The 24,166-nt window shown below is 40.2% G+C and overlaps 1 protein-coding gene across 1 annotated transcript in view; it reads right to left on the bottom strand.

Annotated features, from left to right (window-relative positions):
- Nucleotides 1-6,412: 6,412 nt before the first annotated feature.
- The window catches only part of AMMECR1 (AMMECR nuclear protein 1), a gene marked incomplete at its 5' end in the record, with an annotated part of 39,110 nt that continues 21,356 nt past the window's right edge, over nt 6,413-24,166 (bottom strand). The window contains 4 exons of the mRNA XM_005419832.3: nt 6,413-10,761; nt 13,884-13,980; nt 15,607-15,697; nt 22,288-22,402. Of these exons, the coding sequence (XP_005419889.1) occupies nt 10,647-10,761; nt 13,884-13,980; nt 15,607-15,697; nt 22,288-22,402 (418 nt within the window). The remainder of the gene's footprint in view (nt 10,762-13,883; nt 13,981-15,606; nt 15,698-22,287; nt 22,403-24,166) is intronic.

Here is a 24,166-nt window from a genome sequence, read left to right on the forward strand (position 1 = left end):
GACTGGTTGGTGAAGAAACCAAATGAAACTGTTCTCTCCCTACAGCTCTGCTATATCATGTGTATTGATTTTAAAATACAGGTATAAAAAGGAATGTCAAGTCAGTGCAGGCCTCTACTGCAAAGGGCATGTTCAGTTTAGTAGCATGACCATCAATGTCTTTTGGAGAACAGGATGGGCAGAATGATCAACTGTGTGTACCTGCTCAAATTTTGCATGAGGAGAAATCATGGGCAGAAAGAGAGAAAATCCTGACTGTGTTCTTCCAGAATTGTGAGTCCATTATGCAAACTGTTGGGTTTCAGGGCTGCAGATTTTTCTTGTACAGAAGTTTGACGGAATTTATAGATTAATTGTGTTGTCAAAGCTGTGACTTGTAAGATAAACCAAAACCATCATACCTCCTCCAGCTGGATCACCTGAAGGTATGTGCTGAAGTTAAGGTACAGCTATTTATACCTCAGGAAGCAAAAGTAAGTTAACCTTTTTTTTTTTTCTTAAGAAAGAAAAAAATTATTTTGTGAGGGAACAAGTGGCTAGTTCAAATATTTTTACTCCATATGATTAAAAAAAGTACACCTTAATCAGAAATACATTGTCCCATATTCTGATTTACAAATTGATTTCTGGCATTCTTCCATGCCTTGCTGTATGTGTGTGTGTATATATAAAAATATACTGTATGCTCACAACTTGAGAACATGCAGCATGTACCTAAACTATCCCTCAGGCACATACAGCTGGTGTTAGTATTACAATAGAAGGACTTAAAACAAATTTTGCAAATACTACTTAGCATTATTATTTGCTTTATTTGCTTAACGTATGGTTTCTGGGGTTTTTGTTTTTTTAATTGCCTTTTTTTTAGCATCTTCCCTTTTTTTTCCTGTCAGGATACTGTAGTTACTGGAAACACTTCTCTAAGTAGGAGCCTTTTCTGTTTTCTTTTTCTAAACTATAGCATTTCCTATCTGTAATCATCTGCTTCAGGGCATTCCAAACAAGTATAAAGCAGCTGCTGTTTGCCACCATTGACTGCCTCTGGTCAATTAAAACTGCAGGAGCATTTAAATGAGCTCAGGTGTCTCACTCAGTGCAGGCTCTGTGCTTGGAAAGCAGAATTTGCAAGCTCTTCTGGCTGACTTAAAATTCAGTAGCAGGAATGTTAGCAGAGCTGGCAGGGCCATCCCTGGGCAGTGGAAAGGGATTACTGGTGCAGAGCTGCTGGGAGTGGTTGCCTCTGCCCTCCCTCCCTGGGCCCACCTGTGCTTTTCCCTCTTAGGCTGCTCCAGTTGTTTCGAGTCACACAGAAATCTGAGGTGTAATTTCACCACATGGGGTTTGCTGATGGAGCCGCTCATCAGAGCCAGTGGGGCACTTGTACTGGCCTTCTAAACCTTATGGGCACGTTCTGGAGCTTGTTGAATCTTTTGTACCAATTTAAGCTGAGAAAATGTCTCACTGAACAAGGCAAAAAAGTAGAGAGGTAACCAACTACTGCACTCAGTAGGGATTTTAGAAGTACTGGAGCTGCAGTGAAGGAATCAAATGGTGCAGCTGGAGTCAGGTGGGAAGGCAGGCAGTGCAACCTTCACCTTTTGAACATAAACTGTTGCTTCTTTGTTGTTGTGCACTATCAGTGAGGCTGGCTGAGTTAGAGCAGAATCATTTAGGTCAGAGAAAACCTGTGAGTTCATCAAACCAAGCATTGACCCAGCACTGCTGAGCCCACCACTAACCCTTATCTCCAGGTGCCACATCTACACATCTTTTAAACTCCTCCAGGGTTGGGGACTCCATTGCAGCCTGTTCAAGGCTTGATAACCCTTCTGGTGAAGAAATTTTTCCTAAGGTCCAATTTAAACCTTCCCTGGTGCCACTGAAGGCTGTTTCCTCTTGTCATGTTGCTTATTTCCTGGGACAAGAGGCTGACCCCCACCCTCCCTTCAGGCAGTTGCAGAGTGACAGGTCCACCCTGAGCCTCCTTTTCCCCAGGCTAAACCCTCAGCCATTCCTTAGATGTGTGCTTCAGACCCTTCCCCAGCTCTAATGCTTTGCTTTGGATGTGCTCCAGAGCCTCAGTGTCTTTCCTGTAGTGACAGGCCCAAAACTTAAAATTATTCCCTCCTTCCCCATGCCCTTCTTTGAAGGCTTTTAGAACTTTATGTAGATTTATGGTGACCCACCACTCAAAACTGCATCATTGTAGCTAAGACAGGCTCCACAGCAGGGGAAGGACAGGTCAGAATGGGAGCAGAAAAGGGAAAAACTTCTGAAGCAATTGTGGAACTTCACATCCTTCATTCCTCACCTATCTCTGGTATCTGCTGGGAATATGCATTAGCCAGAGCTTGCCGTATGTGCAGGAAATGGGAAAGCAGAGTGCTTCATCTCTCTAGCACTTATTTGTTGTTTTCCCTGGCAGAGGCTGATTCTTCTTTTCCCTGAATGGTTTATTTTATAGGCAGTTACACTATACAGATTTCTTTGGTTGCTTTATGCTTATTTATGCTGGAAATGAAAGCACAAAACTCTACTGCTGTTCTTGGGAGGCAACTGCATTCTCTCCTGGGGTGTTACACACTCCATCCATATCAAGACAACTTGAAGCTGTTGCCCAGTACCTGGTGATGAGGTTTTACAGTGCTGCAGTGCAATGCAATTGAAAGGGCTGTCCTGGGCCTCCTGCTGCAATGTGCCCAGATGTGTCATGGCACTGGGAATTTCAGCAGCAGCAGCTGAAGCAGAGTGTAAAATCTTACCCCAGAGTGACTTCATTTGCTGGCCAGAATACCCCAAAAAATTCTTGTGCAGTGCCACTGCCTGGCCTTCAGAGATGCTGGTATGGGTTAAGGGGTCTGAACAGAGCCCTCCAAGTGTTGGTATTGTAGGCATTTCAAAAGAAACAAACTCATTACTCCAGCTGCCAATGGCTGCATTTCCCTCCAAGTGTACCCATGAATGCAGCATTATTAGCTATAATAAACCTGTTTACTGATGGGTTTGTTTATGCAGCATTGGAGTAAGTAGCTCTCCAAACCAGTAATGTTTCTGTCCCTACCACTTGTGCCATGGCTTCAGCTGTCCAGGATCCCTGCAGTGCTCTTTTTCCAAGGATTCAGACACTGTACAGTGCCTGAGCTGGATCTATTGGTTCAACTTCCTCTTTTAAGCATCAAAGGAGAATTTGCATCGTTTCTCTTGAGAGGTGCAAACAAATAGCTCTTGCCCATGTGTTTGTAAATTGATGAAAAGCCACAGTCTATGAACACACACCTGGAGCTGGTTTTGGTTCAGCTTCTCAGTTCAAAGATGCTGCCCTAAGCAAAACTTAACGTGTGCTTGAGGAAAAGTCAGTCCATTTGCAGTCCAGTCAAATCTTGAGGCCAGAGAGTACCTAACAGTAGGTTTCTGTTTCTGGCCACAGAGTTTTGATATTCTTGTATATTTCAGATAATTTTATAAAGTTCAGTTGTATTTTCCAGAAGTGGCTCTTTGCAACTGTTAACTGACTGTAGTTCTATGTCCTAAGTCTTGCATCTAAACCAGAAGCATTTGTTTTCTATGCATCCATAGCTTATGGAAAATAGAGTTGCGGTGTTTTCTTCAGTGTGACAATTGTTTCACTCTAGGTGGATCCTTAGGAAAAAAATATCATCCTTATAGTTAACAAAGCTCTGAAAAAGCCAAAACCCAGAAGAGGGTGTATGTCAGCCCTGGTGGGAGGTTTCTGCAGGCAGACACGTCAGCTTTGGTGTTTTCAGTTCTACAGTGACAGGACTCGTAACAAATCTGTTGATTTTTGTGACCTTGTACTTCAAGTGATATTGCTGTAAATCTCTCTTGCAGCTGTTGGTGTAACCTAGTCAAAGCCAAGCTGTTTTATAAATAATTTTATTTTTCTTCAGGGTCAATTTTGTACTTTTAAAAACTCTTTCTGCATTTCCTGAGTCTTTATCCCAATGCTGCAGAGGACACAGCAGGCAGAGCAGTGAGCACACCCCACTCTCCCTGACCACGCTGTGCTAGGGGTTGGGCTGGAGCACCAGGGGCCTGCACAGCCTGCAGGGCTGCTTACCCCACACTCCAGTCCCAGCATGGCATTATCCAGGCACAGAATGGGTTGGAAAGGGATGGATGTGGATGGGCTCAACTGCCACATATGCTGTTAGTTCTGAATAATTTGTAAGAGTGTTATAAATTTTGTAAACTTTTTAATGTGCTAAACTTTGGTTATGAAGTAACATTTATAAATGAGGGGTAATTTGTGTACCTGTTTTTGTATTTTGCTCTGGTGGGCTTTTTTGTTGTTGTGCCCTAAGTCCAGATCATTGGGCAAATAGTTGTTAAACCTTGGAATTAAAACAAATAAATGCATTTTGCTGGATACTGGATGATTTTGTTATCATTCTGATTGTGCCAGGTCTGAGTCTGGCCTGCTTAGGACTTTTTATAACTAGGTAACAATCACAGAGGCACATTAATATTAGCTGTTTATAAATCAGGTAAGAAGATGGAAGCTCCTGTGTGAATCTGATGTTGTCCATCTTGCACACAGCAGTTCCTGGGAGAACAGTGGGTACTGGGATTTCTGGAATTCTAAGCAGTTCAGTCTGACTTTTGCCTGTTACCTGTCAGTCAAGAGCAGTTTAGTGTCAGAGCTCACTGCAGGGTATAAATCCTTTAATCACTGTTTAAATAGGACCTGTCCTTGTCTTTCAGGTGCAGAGCTCAGGGAACTGTTACAGCCCAAGGATGCTTTCTGCAGGCTTCCTCACTGTTCCTACCCCAGCCTGGGCAATGTCTTGTAATTTTCATTTCACAGCACTTTAGCAGAAGATGGGAGAACATGCACAGAAGTTTTCAGCTCACACCTTTGTTCAGAAAGCTGCTGTAGGACTGCACTCAGCCCCACATCACAGGATGGCAAAGTAGTTATAATGTACTTTGCAAATGCTTCTGGCTGTAATAAACATGATTGCAGCATAGTTAAATGTATTCTTGTGACCCAGTACATCTCAGACAAGCAGGTTATTGCCTTGTGTGCAGTTCTTGGCAAATACTGTTCTTGGAAAAAGAACATACTGGCTGTGCCCACCCTGTGTTATTATATATCCATTGCAGAGGATTCAATTTTTCATGTGGCTGGGGAAAAGAATCAATTTTCCAGCTTACTTTCTCTGGAAGAGTATAAAGACTGATGAAACAGCTTAAATAAAAATCCAGTGTGAAGTGCTGTATGGCAGCCTGAGTTGAACCAAGCAAGCAATTTCCCATTGCAGGCACTGCTGATTACTGGCAGCAGCCTTCTGTAACTAATTGGAAATCACCCTTTTATTGTTTAATACCAATAAATATGTAAGAATAAGCAAGTTTCTACATCTGAAACACCCTTAATGCTACTGGCTTGGTTTGATTTTTACAGTGGGAATTGGAGAGCTAAAGCAGTGAGAAGAGTGGAAACTCATTGCAGGAAGTGGTAATTAGCTCTGCCTTTCAATGGCCTCAGGGTTTTAGATTAGGTTTAGTGTAGGTTTTACACTAAATTTTACCAAATCTGCGAGCCAAGCTTCCATCACTGGTTTAGTATTTACCCAGGCAGGTCTCCCTTCAGAGGTTTGTTACTCTCCTAAATAAAGCTTCAGAGCAAGTGAAGGAATGGCTGCATCAGACTTCAACATCCAAAGGTTACATGGATTCTATTGCTCTGCTTTCAAAGGCCCTGCATCTACAGCCAGCAGAGCTTTTAATAGAGCATGAGGCAAACAAAGCCCTTCTGAACTCAGAGCTGAGTTCCAGGGAGATGGAATGCTTTGTCTCAGGAATTATCCTACAGAGGAAATATGCTCCCTCTAACTCAGACTCAGTAGAAAGTATCTCAGTGCACCAAGAATTTGGCTGAGGGACCAAAGTTCTCCAACTCAGTTTTGGCATCAGCTGTGCTGTTGCTTTGACAGAGATTCTTCAAGAAACATTGATCAACAGAATGTTGTGCCAATCTGGCTGTTAAAGGGTACTGGTGCTGTGTTCCTGACACCAGTATAATTGGTTCTGCAAAGAAGTTTTGCTTCAAAAGTTTGAAACCATTTCTGCCTCTCACAGGAGGGAGCTCAGGCCTGGACAGAATTCCATGTGTAAAGTTAGACAAGAAGTACAAAACTGAACTGGCAATTGATATAAATACTGATGAATATACTGAGACAAATAACTAATGTAGCTGATATAAATGGTGATTTCACTGGGAGTGTTTAGTGAAAGCTGCACGTACCTTTATCCAGTTTGTTCCTACAGCAGACAAAACAGGAGAACATTTCTAAAACACCACTGGCCTTTGACATTAACACCAGGTAAAAATGCTTCAATAAAAACACTGACCAAGCCACGCAGTTAAGCAGAGAAACATAAAAAGAAGTGGTGATTCTTTTTCCTTATTTTATTGGGTAAATGATTTAAAAGGTAATAACAATAGTGTTAAAACTACTACAATATCTTTCCACAGCCATATCTCACAGACCCACAGATAACCTTCTAGCATTTTTTTTTCTTTTTCCTCATTTTTCTCTTTTTAAGCCATACTTATATTAAAATGCCCATTTCAACAGTTTCTTCACACTAATAGCAATTAAATGTGGAAGGAAGAAGGATCTAGTTATAAAGGAAGGGGGTTCAGGTAATCTGTGATATTACTGTAATCAATTGAGTTGCTAAGGAAGGAAGGAAAAAACTGAGGCCTTACAAGCTACTCCAGGTAGCTCTAAGCCCACTGTGTGTCACCATGGCATTGAAGATAACTCAAGATGCTGGTGAACAATTTAAAGTAAGTTTGTTTTTTGTTTGTTTTTTTTTTTTTTTGTAACATATAAAACACTAAAATAACTTAGAAACTAGATCCAAATATCTTGAAAAGAATCAACTTTGATATACAAAAACAGTCATAAGTTGTTACAAAAGTTTCAAACAAAAGTTTGTTTTCTCAGTGCGTTTATGTACCAGCGCAATTACTGAGTCCAGAGCAAAGAAAGAGGTTTTTCTTTTTTATTTTTTTTCTTTAACAGTAATAAAAAATGAGGAAAACATATCTTTGTATATAAAGAATCATTGCTGGTCTTAAGAATAAATGTAACCAGAAACCCTTAAATCTGAGAGGCACACTTTGGGTTTCTCTTTTTTTTTTAAACTTTTTTTTTTTTTTTAACATAAAATGAAAGTCACCAGTTTATTTAAATGGAGGAGATACTCAGACTCCCCAGATAAACTTAATTCAATTAACATCACTAGCAAAAATCAGTTAGAAACTGTACAAAAATAAAAAAGTTAACACATTTAATCCTGCAGGGATTTTGTAAGGACTGGAAGGCAGGCTTTAGGAGCAGCATTTGGGCATGGCTGGAGGCTTCTTTGGTTCGATCTAACACACATAAGAGATGTAACCTACTCCAGACAACAGTTTTAAAAACCCGCACAGTTGAGACAAGTAGAGGTCCATATACAAACTCCAGGTGTGCCAGGGCTGTGCCCACCTTGGTTCCAGAGCGGGGCTGAGGTCAGGACCGGAGCGTCCCCCCCTGCCAGGGCAGCGGGAAGGACACTTGAAGCATCACCGAGTAACAGCTTCGTGTCAAGTCTATGGTTTGGTTGTCTAACTCAGTTTACAGAACAGAGTTTTTAGGAACATTAGGCAAGAGAATGAAAAAAAAAACCCCAACAATCTCTTCAATGGAATAAGGCAAACTGAGTAGTGCTCATAAAAAAAATAATCAGCATTTCAATTTAACAAACAGTGAAATAAGCTACTTGGTTGTACCTTAATTTCTATAAAGTACCCCAAATGAAAAACAAATCTGTAGCTAGCCCCAACAATACAGCTAAAAGCTACTGAAGGTAACTATGAGGGAATGACATTTGTGAGAGCAGTTGCTGATTAGCTTTAAGCAAACAGACCTGTGCTGTGCCAGTGCATGTCACAGTGAGCTGCACGTTTGGTACAAAGAATCCCACAATTACAGAGAAACAATCTGCAGCAGTTCAGCACAGTGTGCTGAGGAGGTAGGTGCCCTAGAAACACTGTAGGTAGACTGATTATTCCAATCTTAAAAAAAAAATCATACAATCTGATTGACCACAGACTCTGTAACAGTTTTTAAATTAGTGATACAAAACTCTGGTCCAGAAGGGTCTGGCATGAGCTCGGTTCAAAAGCACACCTTTACAGTTTGTATAACAGCCTTGAACTATATTTTTAAGCAACAGCTACTAAGAGATAGACAAAAATGCATTGTGCATTATGCTGTATACAAAAAGGAGACAAAACTATCCTTTTCTCCCCCAAGCCATGGTGGGAAGTATTGCTGACCTTGTCCTTAAAATCCTGCAGGATTGTTTATTCATCAGTATATCATTATTACACTGGTAAGAAATTCTGTATAACATCTGCATATATCGAAGATTTCTTAAAAAATCTGATATGATTTTAGATCCGCATGACCAGTCACGTGACCTTCTTGAGGTTGATTAGCACCTTTCAATACATATATATTTTTATATATAATAGATCTTTTTAAAAAACTTCTAACAATGAGCTCATGCAGAAGCACGAGCGAGCTGTAACGAGATGACAGATAAAGATGGGGTTGGATGACTTTTTTCGCAGCAGAATGATTCAGTTTGTGCTCAGGTTCCCTATAAGGGCAAGAAAAAAAACCAACACAACTCTATCAGGTAGCCACTTGTTCACATTTCCACTTGAAGATTAATTCATCTAAAAGTGTTCCCCAAGTAGAAACAAGACAACAGTATCATCCAAAATAGCCTCTGTATAAACATTTACTCATTTTTGCAGCTTCTGGCTGGCATCTCTTGGCTCCTGAAATTTCAGGCCCTCTGCTTAAATTAAGGCATCGCAACTGAAAATGGTAATATTTGGACATAAATGCTGTGGATGAAGGAATACCAAAGACCTTCTACAAGAACCTCCATAGAAATTAAGTGGCAGACCTAACCTCACATAAGGGATGAGCATAATTTATCCATATCCGACTTTGAAGCCCTATTGAAACACTTTTACAGTTAATCCAATTTTTTTTAAAACTGAATTTTATCTATTTGATTTTTATATATCTATGTATTTACAAACATTCATTATTCAAAGCAACTGGAATTTCTGCTTACTGTGGTTTACTCACTCAGATTAGGAAGGTCTTTTCTGTAACAGGCAGCCTGTGCTGCAACAGGCAGCAGTGGGAGTTCTGCAGGCACAGGAGGAAGCAGTGAGCTCCTGCCATTGACTGGCCTTGCAAACAGACCACACATACCTTTTACTAAATCCTATTTTTACAGCAGGAAAAAGTTCCAATCGGTTTTCTTTCTTCTACCGTGTGGAGGGGTATCAGAATTATTACACAGTACTTACAGCTCTCAAGCACTATTCCTGCAACAGATGAAAACATGTAACATTATGGCATACTTGTCCTGGCTTTCTCACAAGAGTCTTTTTTCTTTTATTAAACAAAAGTTAACTTGATCCAACTATTCAAGACTTGATAAAATTCAGTAAGTTCAAAAGCAGATGAAGAACAAAACAGGAATTTCTCTTTTCCAAAATAATTTTGCTAATAATAATAAAGTAAATCTCACTTTAAAGAGAAAAAAAAGTGTCCAAAACCCTGATGCCAGAGCAGCCTCCACAGGGTCTGCGAAAATGTCTGGAGTATATGTTTTCTATGAATTTTATATATAAGTATATAATTATGTTATAGTCAAAGGCACTAAAATCTAAATCCATTTCCTTCCTAATATGACATCTGCTACTCACCAATCTGTTTTTAGGACACAAATGTCACTCCTAATTTGAGTCATCACAAAGGCATCGTCTCATTACAAATGCATTCTTGTGACTACTCCCGACAGGCCTGGGCTGCCTCTGATTGCCAGCACAGGATGGGACACAAAAGGGTCCTGGATTGGATTGTGCCCAAATCATTTAGGCCACTTGATTCTGAAAATGCTGCCATGTTAAACATCACCTCTCGCTGTACATGAGTCGCTTCTCTTCATCCCAAAAAAGCATTTTGCATGTCAGCCTTGGTGCTCTGGCTGTTTGTGCTGGATCTGGAGATCCTGTACAGAGCTACATGGAATCTTTACTGTGAAGGTGAGATATTGTACACACAACGTCATTAACAATGTTATGAAAATGCAATTCATTGTCTACTTCAATACCTGAATCTGATATGTTTCATTCCCTATCACACCCATTAATGCAAAAGCCATGAATGCCTTTTTGCTAAGCAAAGCATCCCTAACTGCAATCCTTAAACTCTTCCTTCCATCCACAGTTACAGAAAGCCTTGATTGATATAATTCAATGTTAATGAAGTAGAAATTTAAATTTTCATAAAAAACCCAAAGGTATATGCTGCAAAAAAATCTGCAGTGAATTAATAAGAAAAAGGTATGGGATCTTTGTAGTAATGCAGTTTTCCCTCCCGTTGCCATGATGAGCTGAACCAACCAAGGAGCCTCAACATGGCAACGGAAACTATCATCATAAAATGGTACAGTAATAGAGATAGCTAGACCAAGAAGGGGCAGGGTCTCCTGGGAAGAGGTCTGCAGAGAGGTCCAGTGACTGGTCATGCGGCTCAGTGTCAGGAATAATGGTTGTATGGTGGAAGGGGGTGCCCAATACCATTCTGGAAGTGATGATGCTGACGATGGGCAAGGTACTCTGTGTAGCTCATCGTCATCTTCTCACTGCGGTACCTGGCAAAGAGCAGAGAGGCCAATTCAGAAACTGCTACCAGGAAGCTGCACTGCTAGCACCAGAAATGCTGCACTGCTGCTTTGTTTAGTGGTAAGAGCTCTGTACTTTTGATGTTGGGAATAAGACTGACTTCAGCTGCACAAGGGAACTGCCACAAATGTCAGGGTCATTTCTTAAATCATGTGACAAATCACAATATAACTGCTTATGAAAAAATACTTTAAGCAAACAGAATTGTTAAAAATGGTTGGCTACTATGCTGGTTGAGGTAGAGGGAATAGAGAATGTCCTGTAGCTTCAGCCAACCCTCTACAAAAATATAGTAGGAAAAACCATAAACAAGCACTATAGATTTTTGGGCTGTTTTTAAACAATCAGTATCGACTGTCTGCCAAATTCTGCTTTTAAAATTATCCCAGCTACATTAAATATAGTTACATTCTTTTTAGACTAGAATCACAGAATATCTCCAGTTGGAAGGGACCCATCATGAACATCGAGTCCAACTCCCTTCTCCTCACGCAACTACCTAAAACTAAACCATATGGTGAAAAGCATTGTTCAGACACCCCTGGCCTCCAACAGGCTGGATGCCATGACCCTGGACAGCTTGTTCCAGTGCCTGACTACCTTCTCGGTAAAGAATATTTTCCTAGTGTCCAGCCTGAAACTTCCCCTGAGGCAGCTTCATTCCCTTCCCTCACATCCTATTGCTGGTCCCCTGAAAAAGCAGATAAGCAGCTCCCTTCCACTGCCCCCCAGGAACCTGTAGACCCAGTGAGGTCCTTCTCAGCCCTCTCCAAACTGAACAAAACATGTGACCTCAGCTACTCCTCCTGAGTCTTGCCCTTGAGGCCTTTCACCATTGCTGGTCACTTTCATCACACTCTAGAGTTTGATGTCCTCACAGAGAGGCACCAAACTAATTTTACCAGGCACTGAAGTGAGACCAGCAGGCCTGTAATAACAAGGATCTCCTTCTTCCAAATGGAACAATATCTGCCAGCTTCCCCTTGACTGGGACCTCTCCTGACTCCCAAGTCAGTTGAAAAATAATGAAGAATGGTCCCACAAGAACACTGCCCAACACCTTGTAACTAAAAGCAGAATCCAGGTCCTGACAACAAATATTCTGAATACATCTGCATCGGTATTGTCAGACAATGAGGAACACAAGGCACCAGTGGCTGCTGGGCCTTGCAGAGAAAGCAGCAGCTCTTCTGGAATCCATGGGATGGTACATGGCACCAGTGAATGGAACTCCCCCATGGGACACAAGGAGGGGCCCTGCAGGTGACAGTGACAGACATCAGGGCCAGCTGCACAGCCCCTGCACAGCTCTGCATCCCCAGCTGCTGAGCTCTGCATTTCAGACCCCTCTGACTGCTCTGAGTGCCTCTGTGCCACTGTTTAGCTCTTTCAAACCATGGCCAGAACTGCTGGGAACCTGAAGGGAGTGACAGACTCATGATCAGCCTAAACCTTTTTTCACACACTTACTTTAATTCAGAAGACTTGAAAAAGAAGTTAAAGGCCCTTATTCACTCCTCCAGTAGATATTTTCATGTATGACAATAAATTATTAAAATGAGGTTCTAAACCAGGTTGTCTAATGCTGGAAAACAATTAGTATTTTAATAATGCTGTCTCTAATCTGTCAGCAGTATCTGAGATTTTAAGCAAGTAAAACAGACAATCAAAAAACCCCTTTTTCTGAACAATGAAAAAAATTATGGTTTGCTCATTTCGCTTATCAGGCAATTGATTGTGGTAGCAGTTTCAGTGTTGTGAACTTAATTACACTAAATATAAGGCTTTTTGTGGGGTTTTTTGGGAGGAGTGGGGTGAACTTTAGGGTTTTTTTGTTTGGTTTTGTGCTCCATGCTATTGCTCCAAGCAAAATTGTGCAGCAGGAAGAAAACGTGTGCTATATAGAAGTTTTGCTTAATGGAAAAATATGCTCCTCATTTGCTGAGGTGCACAGAAATGATCTGTTGCCTTATTACTCTTGCCCTCAGCTATCTCCAGATACACTTTTCAAAAATAAGATAACAAGGTGTACAGCTGGAATGAATTAAAGGGAGACTGGGGCTCTGCACTTGGAAATTTAGCTGGCTTCTGTAAATCCTTCCTCCCTAATTTAACCTTCAGAATAAAATGTTTCCCTTACTTGGAGCCACTCCACAGTAGTTAGGTTCCTATAAGAATCCAGAATTCCAAACACTCATTGAGACCCAAAGTCTTTATCTCCTTGAAGAAGACAAATGGTCAAAACTTCCTTATAACCTAAGACTTAAAAAAATCCTATTTCTCCATGCATGGCTAAATAACTGGAGTTCAGCAGTCATTTTACACTGCAGGCTTATACAAATAAATAACTTTAAACCATTCCTACAGACATTCATACAGACTCCTCTACCCTTCCCCACCTAAGGACAATATTATGGGCAGAGTATCTGCTGCTAATTCTGAAATACCTTGGCTGCCACACACTATGGAGCCCTCAAGAACATGTTTTATTAAATTAGAAAAACCAAACGAAACTAGCATGAAATAAAATATTAAATTCTTGTCCCCACTCCTGGGAATTCCCTGACACAGTCTCACCAGAACACTGGCTGTGGAAGCAGTGCACTGCTTGCATGTCTCACACCTCAGGATTAGGGAAACCTGCACTCCACAGGGCATAACGCTGAGGTTTCTCTGAGGATCCAGGGCTCTGAGGGACCTCCATGGCAATGCAACAGCAGCCCCACCATGCACCATCTGCCCAAATAAATCTAACAAGAGCAAGTAATTCCCATTAACCACAGCCCTGAACACCCATTACAGCCAAAAATCCCTCTGTGAGAAGCCAGAGCTAAACCAGCTGTGAAGGTGCAGAGTTATCAGCCCAGATCTGCTGGAACTAACATACCATGGTACTGAACAGCCACCTCTCACTCCTGCTTAGGGGATTCACTCATCCCTGTGCAAAGCCTTTCCTAAGTCTGTACTGCTCTTGTGGAGCAAAGCAACCATGACTGACACATCCAGGAGAGTTCACCATACCATCTGCAGGAGCACTTACCAGGAAGGAGCATTACAAGAACAGGGCTGTGTGTGGTATCCCAGTGCATACCTGGTTAGCTTTATTGTTTTCCTGAATTCATTAGTAATTGGAGCTTTGTAGCCTCCTTTCCTCAACAAGGAATCTATGGTTTGAATGTGGTCCCATCCTGTTGAATTTCACAGTAGCACAAATTAGTGAGAAATGAAGCAATAGGAACAGATGTTGCAAAAGCACAGTAGTGTGTGGTGCTATTGAGAGTGCAAGGGCTCTGCTGGCATTTGGGATAAACCAAAACATTCTTTCCTACTTCAGAACAGCTGAAGGAAATACCACATTTAGTATTTCTTTACACACACAGCTCATTCTACAAACAACATATATTTCTCATCTCATAGCTGAAAGTGAACCCACTCTGCCCAAGTGTCCTAAAATGGGTGTGTGATAAACTTTTCCAAAACATCTTGGTATGATCATGTATCACAGCCACTTTTGACATTATAAATGGTTATAGTAACATGGAAAACTAAATTTATGCATAACATTTATAATAATAATTAGTTGAACATGTACAGAGAACTTGAAGTCAGACTTCTTCATAAACATCAGTTCACTTTACAGAGATATGGCTGATTTTAGAACTATATATTATAGGTGTCTGGATAATTAAAGAAGCAGTAGATTTAAAATACAAATTCATTACTGTTCTCAATAAAATTTTCATGCTATCCAAACCTCCTATTTATGTAAAAAACTCTCATATTTTAAACAGCTGTTAGACAAGTTATTTCCTAAAGATACAATTAGTCACATTGTTACATTAAAAACCTGCAAAAACCACAGTAGATTTGGGCACATACAAAATACAAATGAGTAGTTCTGGAGATTTTAAAGAATCAGATTGCAATTTATAGTCTACTAAAACTTTTCATAAATTTAGACACATTTCCTCCACAATTCCTGAATTTTAGAAAAAACTTGGAACACCCCTCAACTTTTATGAAACTATCTGGAAACAGAATTATCAATTAAAAAGAATTGTCAGTAAAGATATCAGCTGAACTCTTTGTAGACAAACTTATATATAAAAAGGTAAAAAAAAGTAGCAGTAATGCAAACTATAAACGATCGAGACACACTATCAACCTTGGAAATATAAAAACATAGTGAGCCCTCAGAGTCAGCATAAGACTGTTCAACAAAATCTACTCTAGTTTTTTAAATTCACAAACTGAAGTCTCTGCCTCTATTAAAAGGACTTTTAACAACATCCTTTTGTACTTCCCTATTGAAAATAACTTCCTTCCATCCGTTAAAAACCCTGACAAGTCAGTGTTTGTAACAGGAATTGAGTACTAGCAGAAAGTACCTAACCGAAAAACAATTCGAACATCAGGAATTCAGGAATAAATAATGATTAAGATAATTGCCCAGCCATCCCAATGCTTAACAGAGCTTCTGCATCTCCCTTATATCCCAGCCCAGCAGCCACACAGAAACTGGCAGCTTTTAACAGCTGTTAGCCTGGCTGACAGCACTGTACCATTCCTCCACATTTTATTTTATTTTCCTATAGCTCCATGCATTTATGACTGGCTCAAAAAACAGCTACAGTTTACTGAAGCCCTCTAGGAGACTGACACATGCATGTAAATTGGCATTTTATATAAGAGCCTTCTTACAATTAAACACTGCTCCATCATCTGACATCAGTGCAAGGTCAAATACTGCATTTTAGATTTACAGGTATGTTAAACTCTTCACCAGATCATAGGAAATAAAGTGCAACAATGACCTTGCTCCTTGGCAACCTCGGGTAAGTAGGTGGCCGTGCGCTTTGATCCTTTCTCGTTGATGAACTCTATTCTAATGCCATGCACACCCACCTGCAAGAGATTGGCACCCATTAGTACATCAGCAGAGCAAAGAGACAACATGGGAACTGACATGGTGAAATCCAGAACAGTGGTTAACAGCATTTCACAGAGTTTCAAGGAGGTGGCCCTGCAGTGGGTGGCATGTTTTGGAGAGGTGTTCACTTACTGCCATGAAAGCTCAGCAGCAGCACAGGTACACAGGATGTTCCTCTGCTCCTCACCACAGAGCTTCATTCCTGGGCTGGAGGAAATCCAGCTGAGGAGCTAAAGTTGTTCTGTCTCCTCTGACACTGTCACCATTGTTGTTGCTGATAAAATCACCTGGTCACCAGCTATAATCTGCAGGCAAAACAGCTGCCAAATCTAATGAGGCTTCAATTAAGAGCATTAATTTTGTTCAAAGCAGCAACTGAACAATCAAAGATTTGTCACACTATGGACTCGAGCCTGGAGCCTTCAAAATTTCACCTCATGTATGACGAGGAAATGGAAATATTACAAAGTACCCAGCCTCAAACTCCTGTTTCTGTGCTACTAAGAACTGTAAGGTGACAAAATGACAGCACAGAAACCAAGATTACTAATACCAAGGAGCTGGATGCAGATCAAAATGCTGAAAATATTGGGAGAAGAAGAACCAAGAGGCTGGGCACATTTCCAGGGCATTGTTTAAGGCCCCTGTTTTCAGGTTACAGTAATTCTGTGGAGAGTACCTGCACTGGGATCAGGCCATAAAAGATATTCCATTGCCAGAAGGTTTTCAGCTGCTTTTGAATTCTGTGCACAAACACAAAGCATTATTAGATGGACATTTTTATGCCCACATAACCAAGATGTTATTTCCATTTGAATCCCAACACTGCATGTGAAAATGAGTCAATGTTTTAAAAGGATATCACGTTGTTTGGTGTGGCACATGCTTGAGGACACAAATTTAAGCAAAAAATGCTGTAAAATTTTCTCTAGTAACAATTTACTTACTTTACCATAACTGCAGGGCAGTCAAAAAACAAATAAGGAATATTTACAAAGCTCCACCACTTCTTCAATTAACATATATGCTTATAGTAAGACTTTAATTTTTAAACTTTTCACTCTTTATATATGATATAAGCAGGGGAAATGGGAGGAAGAGTCCCTTGTAGCTGGCCATGGCCATAACCATTCTTCCCTATGAATCTAACATTGTTCATAAATAGGAAAAATGTAACTTTGTGACTAACAAATTTAATTCACTGCAACTTTTAACATATTATTTCATTACCAAACATTCCTAAACCCCAACTTTCATTACATGGATATATATAATCACCAGAGAGATTAAATCTGTATACTCAGAAGATACAATTATAAGCCCAAAGGCCTGAAAGTAAAATGAAATTATGTTAGAAGCTGAAAACAGCCTACAGAGTTTATGCCCAAACCAGTAAGTTTCTGCAGCTGGTGATTCTGTGACTGTGTATATTCAGTACTAAGATTAAATATTTCCAGGGTTTGCACACCTTTAAATCCTGCAGAATCAGAGATTCTAAATGCTACACAAGTCTTTTGCATAATAACCAGGAGCACTAGTGATGCCTTGAAGTATGATGCAACATTCAAATTGCATCACTGCTCTGGATGTTTCCCATTAACCATTTTAATGGACTTTTAGGCCCATGTCTGTAGAAAAAGGGATGTGCAGCAGGGGAGAATTTCATAGCATCCTGTGGAGCACAAATTCGAGCTTTTCATTGTTCAATTCCAGCTAACAGGCTTGAGTTAAATAAATGGAAGCCACACACAAGCAGACTAAAAATGATCCACACTAAGACTGGCATGGGCACAGTGTGGAATTTATTTTCCTCAAGAGACTGGTGTTCAACTGATGCAAACTTCTGTGAGATTTCCCAAAATAGCCCTCTCCAAGATGGGAGGTAGGGGCTGGGTCTGTAGATGGCATTAACTGCCCTGCTACCAGGACCAGCAAACACCTTCCTACACAGCCTCAGGTCTGCTTCTCAGACTAAAAATACTGATGCACTACAGGCAGCATTCCATAGAACAACAGCATCTGTCTGTGAAGTTTAGAAAAACAAACCAATCTTGTGCAGACAGAGCTGGAGTTCTGCCTCACCTATTACCATTCATTAGGGAAACAAATGCCTACAGGTACCTCTGGAGCTGAAAAGGGACACACAATTGCTCCTTCAGCCTCCCACGTGGATAAGAACCTATTTAAATTGTTGCTATTGGGAGAGGAAAGCAAGATAAGGAGAGAGACTTAGGCAAAAAGCAATCTCTGACAATAGAAATATTTCTATGGAGATTTAGAGCATGAAATACTGTGTTCTATATAAGCAGTACTTGTAGATATAAACTTTCTGATCAGTTGTGTAAGTGGCCAGAGGCCATCTAAAGTTAGGTTCTGTGACAATATTAATTAAATTAATAGACCTTTCATTACATCTAAGGATTGCATTAAGCTACATTATTTTACTTCTGAAACTACTTCTACAAAACTTCACTTTGTTGTGTATTTAAACACATTCATATTCATTTATACACATTATTTTTAATGAATTCTTTATTTCCATACACCTTGGGATGACAGAAAACATGTACATGCCATGTTTATTGCTTTGCCAAATGCCTATGGCACTAGCCAGATTACTGCCCACAATACCTCTCTATATATCTAAGAAAAAATGGTTCCAAAGCCCCCTCTGACACCAAAGCTGCAGCAACTCTCCTGATGGACTGTTCTGCCCCAAGGCTCCAAAAGCAGTTCATTCATTTGTTCCTCTTGGACTGACTCTCCAACCACACTGAGAGGAAGGAAAAACATTATTCTCATTAGACTGTCCATGGGGAATTTGGCCTTGTTGACATTTAAGTTTCTGTGGACTCCATCGTGGAATAAATGATCATCTAAATAATGGTTCTGTTTGGTTATATCTACTGCACTGAAATCTGTAAGCTATTTACTTGCAATCACCACTAATTAGTTTAATTGTAAAACAGTTGTTCAGAAATACATTAAAGCAGCTAACAAAGAGCCGGTTACAGAGAATCTACATGGAAAGCTCCAGAGCTGGAGCAGTGCAACACCCCCTTGGTGACAGGAACAAGCATCTGCCTGTTCCTTTTGTCCACTCACTTTCTGTGTTCTGCATCCCAGACCTGCTGCACAGCCCGCGCCCATGTGCCAGTGGCACTTTGACACCCTGCTCTGGGTTAGGGACAGCCCTTCTTTTGTCACCTCAATCTCTGCACCAACCTAGAAAAAAGGTTTTTTCCTTTTTTTCCGGCAAAAAAGCTGGCTTAGAACTTGCAAAGTATTTCTTGTGATACAACAGAACAGTAACTTTCCCCTTTATTTATCTGACTAATACTATGGAAATAGTTGCACACAAATGTTTTGGAAATGGAAACCTTCAGATTAAGTGACTATTGCTACTTTCTTGAAGCTGATCCCACTTGGCATTAGCTCAATTCCACAGCTTTTTAGCCCCACATTTGCAGCAAATATACTGGCTTCTTTCTGACCATCTATAGTAGCATCCCAATACTACATTCTGATTTAATAACAGAGGAAAAAGACTCCTCAGGAGGTTTGTTCTCTACTTCATGTCAAGCATAATCATTCATTCACATATATGGAATCACTGCATGTTGTCCAAAGAGAATAACATATTGAGATCCAGACTTTCTTGTCAGTTCTACAGAACAGAAGCTGAGAGCCACTGGCGTCGCTGCACTTGCAGGCAGGAAAGAACTTCACAACTCCTGAATATTCCCACTTTGTCAACAATGAAAAGCTGCCTTTCAGGCAACATTATTGGCTACAGCTATTTAAGCTAATATTTAAACCAGTGCACACAGGTTAAAGGCCTTTTGTATCAAGACAGCATGTACAATTCTGCACATTTTACTTTACTAAGAACAGCAACTTTGGGGCAAAGAGCTCTCTCAAGGTATTTTAAGGAAGAGCTACTGCTCAAGTCTAGCAAAAAAGTTCTTTGTTATAATTACATACAATTGCAATGCTTTAGGATCTCCTAATAAAAAATGAGGAGAGGATCTGAATCAGCAGGTCTGAATTAGTTGATGTAGGGAAGGAACGACTGCTATCAATAGGACATGTTTAAAAATAAATGGTCTTTTATGACTTACCTTGTAACTAGTCCTTTGCTGTCTGATCTTTAATAAAAGAGCAGTAGTATCACCAAAACCCATCACATCTTTGAGTTTTTCATGCTGTCTATTTCTCTGAGGTGGAAAGGCTGTGCAACTGTGCAGCTCCATCCCAGCAGCAACTGGGCCACACTGGTCTGTCATGGGCTCTGAGAAGCAGAACTGGAGATGCAGCTCCTACACTCACAGTGTTCCTTTCAAAGCCCTACATCTGCTCAGCACTGCAACTCAGACAAAGTCACAGGTATGTAGGAATGCTAAGTTATATTTCAGAAAGCATCCTTGTCAACATGGCATTGAAGTGGTCCTTTAAGGATGTGTACTTTCCTCTAATTACTTTTATAAAAGATGAAAACGCAGTCATTTGAGAAGTCATGGGGGAACTAACAGCAGTGAATTCACACAGATCTCCTGTTGACTTGAAGGAAGTTTCTGCCACTAAGGGTTTCACATTGCTTTTTGAAGCTGAAATATTAATTCATTTTGTTTGGGAAGGTAATTTTTTAATGTGAGAAAACATCCATCACTCTGCTTCAGCACAGAGAAGATACTCCTGAGCTGTCTCAGACAGCTTCACTCCTGACTTCAGATGACATTGTCTCTAAGTCTCTGAGAGCACTGACTTGTCTGAATTGGTAATTTTGAAATATTGTGACCTGTGTCAGCAAATTGCTGACCTGGCTCCCACAAGATCATCAGCAGCACACCTACAAAAGCAGGGACTCCTACCTAGGCTGATGTTTTTCAGGATGATCCCAGCATGACAGGAGATGACAGATGACAGATGTAGACTCTTTACATCATACTCTAGAATCCTGAAATGTCCTTTTTCCATTAATATTGCATAACTGCAGCTCTCTTAAAAGACACATGGGTGACATAAGCTATCCCACTGCCAGGCTCACACAGTGATGAATCACTCTTTTAAGGACTAACAACCACAAATTTTATAATGTCATACTTATATGGCATCCCCCTCCTCTGGGTCTTTTTGTATGGAAACCAAGTTTGTGACCATTTCTTACAATTGTAGGAATTTATGAAGGGTTTTAACAACTTATCACTAGAAAACCTTAAATGAAATAGGAGAGAGCAACTAAGCAACACAAGGCCTTTTATATTTTTGACCTCTGCTTTCTTCCCTTGTAAGTCAGGGGTTTCCAATAAGAACAACTGTAAGAATCCATAAAATCAATCAGAATTCAGAAACACTACAGTTCAGCATTATGCTTACTTACACTGTTGTTAAAGTCCCACAAGTTCTGCAGAAAAATATAGAAAGTGCATAGAAAGTAAAAGCCTCCTTTTTTTCATATTAGTTATGAATTAGCAGTTGCCCAAGGAACAAAGCTAAAACCAGTCTTTCCACGGGAAAGTGGATTTTTGAACTCGGGCTTTGCTTTCAGCTTTTTCTTAAGGAAAAGCTACTGAATGTACATTTTTTATCTTTAAATACAACAGAAAGTCTCTTTTTCTCCTAAGAAGTTCTAAATATTTAGTCAGGCTAAGTTATTATTAAAGGAAAATACTGTAGCTTTTGTGGTGTCTCTGGCATTATAATGTCTGCAATTCTATGACAATTTCAAAATTCTTCTTATGTCCACTCAAAAATAGATTCAAAGCGGAATGAGAAATGCAACATGATGACCGAGATGAGCAGTTCATCTTTAGTCAAGTACCTTGTTTTTTTCCAAGCATCTAATGCTAAATTGTTTGGGGAAAAGAACATTACAGACTAGCACTTCCATCAGCATACACTGTCATACACACGTCAGCATGTGCTTTTCAATCTCTTTTATGCTGCTGTTCCAAGAGGATGCATGCAGGTTTCCTAGAACCTGGCAATTAGAACAGATTCAGCTCCATGCGTAAGCAGTGTGAGAGCAGTGATTTCTGTGGCCTCACTGTACAAAGGCTTTGGGAGGGCTGCGCAGGACACTCACTCTGAAAGTAAACCAAGTTTGGGGGAAGATGAATGTCTCTACAAGCTAAATGAAGCAGCTTGTTCTGGGACTGCAATTTTGTGCATTTTGTTTCTGGAAGTACACATCAAACTGTTAACTTCTGTACTGGAACAGCCCTTTCCAGAGTCAAGGGACTGATCTACCAGGTAGATGCTGTAAATGAGACCTCAGGACAGCCTTGCTCAGACAACACCTTCCTTAATGGAGTCTTAGACATCAAGACACCCATGCAGACCACTCTGAGTGTCTTTATGGGCAAAACCACAACTTTATTCTATTTGCACGGCTCAGACTCTTGAGGTGATGATAGTTTTATCAAAAAGTGTCTTTTGAATCTATGCACCTACTCATGTGTACAGAGTGCAAAACAGTGACAGCTACACTAATACGTGTAGATCATTTGAAGTGTTACTTCAGCTACAGATGTTCATTTTCATGAAAGATATCTGGCATTCTTACCTCCCAATCCATGTAGTCACACACATCTTCAAAGTTAGTGAGTAGAGACACTGAGCAGAAAAGCCGTGGCAGCTCATCCCTCGTCATTGGGGGGAAACGACTATCTTTAAGGGCACTGTTGAAGACAAAACAGAATTTCAAAGGATTTTTTTTTTAATTTCGAAGATCTAATCTGAAGAGTATAAAGGAGAAAAAAAAATCCTGATGAAATGATGACCAGTTTGATTACCCAGTCACCAGTGTAACATACACTCTGATCAACATTTCCAGCTTTTTCCTTAGACATTTGTTTTTGGTTCTTGGCTGGCCAATCAGATGTTCTGAGGGTCATTCCTTCCTGAGCTGGTTTTGCTACTGTGACAATCTTATTATTACAGAAGCAGAAAGCTTTTGAAAAAAAGTTACAAAAGCAATAGCTCTTCCACTTGCAAGCCCCGTTCAAAACGGATTAAACTTCTCAACACAAAGTGAAGGGGGAAGTTCTATAGCCTGCAGTGACCAAACACTTAATACAGTAATCAAATTGTAGAATTTAATTATTCAGTCAAAAAAAAAAATCCCAAACAAGCGGAATATTCTCTAAAAAAGACTAATATTCATGCTTACTAGCAAAGGTGAATATAAAAAGGTGAAAACTTCCAGGGCTCTACAGACCTGTAAACCTACAGGACTTGAGGAGGTTCTGCAAAGCAGATGTCATGATTAGTAACAGGGAAGCTTGCAAACAGCTAATCCATGGATGACATAACATTCTACAGACAGACAGACCTACTGGGGTAAAACCCACACCGAGGGAGCTACCGGTGCACAGGCCAGCACGCCTGGAAACACACAGCAAGCAACACATGAGTAAGAACACTTGTAAAACCTACTTGCATAAGTTTGGTTAAGAACCAGTTAAATTGGCAAAGGGAAGGTTAATGTGAGGATGGCATTTCAATATTTTATTCTCTTAAGCTTTGAAATATGATGTGAATACAAACATGCCCATCTCCAGCAAAAACAGCGATCTGCTAACTGAGCTTTTGGAGGAGTAAAGAGAATTTAAGAGACTTATTGAAATACTACCAAGCTCTTCACCTGTCTCATTGTTTCATCTAATAATTAGATTGTTCCTAATTATTTTACTTGGCCTAGAGCCAGTGGCTGCCCCTTAGCTGATATAATCACAGCCATGGCCAAGGCGTTAGAATAATGGCTGCAGGCTTTGCACCAGAATTCACCAGAATTTTTATAAAGAGCAATAGAACTTCATAACAGCAAACCATGTAAGGACACGTGAGAAAAAAACCACAACATGTAAAGTTTAACTAAAGGAAATCATATGTATAACCAGAAATAGTTTCCCATCAAGAACTAATACAATAAACTGAAAAGTTAAAATAGAAACTACATTATTCTGGGGTGGGGGGGAAAGCAAATTTTTTGTTGCAGATATTACAAAACACAACATAGTACTGAAATTCAGAATCCATTTCTACACAGACCTGTGAAGAACTGGGGACACTAAAGAGATTTAAAGCATAAGGCCTATGATATTTAACTAATGACTTCCCATGAAGATGTATCAAAAGCAGGTAATGCTGATGGGATTTTCCAGGCTAGCTTTGAAACTGCTGGAACCAGGCAGTTACCATCCTCTGCTCTCTGGTGTTCAGAGCTACAATAGAGATAACTCCTATAGCCACAGCACACCAACAACATGCCAAAATACCAATAACCTAATTCAGCTTTCAAATCTCCCCACACATTGTGGTGAAAACAAATAAACATACATATGTCAAGGGAGGACACTCAGAACACAGGGACAGCTCAAACCAAAAGTCTATGTAGCTTTAAGTCTATCTAGTAGTACGTCCTTATCAACAGCAGTTAGCAA

Source organism: Geospiza fortis, unplaced genomic scaffold (genome assembly GCF_000277835.1).
Source record: "Geospiza fortis unplaced genomic scaffold, GeoFor_1.0 scaffold157, whole genome shotgun sequence".
Taxonomy (NCBI): domain Eukaryota; kingdom Metazoa; phylum Chordata; class Aves; order Passeriformes; family Thraupidae; genus Geospiza; species Geospiza fortis.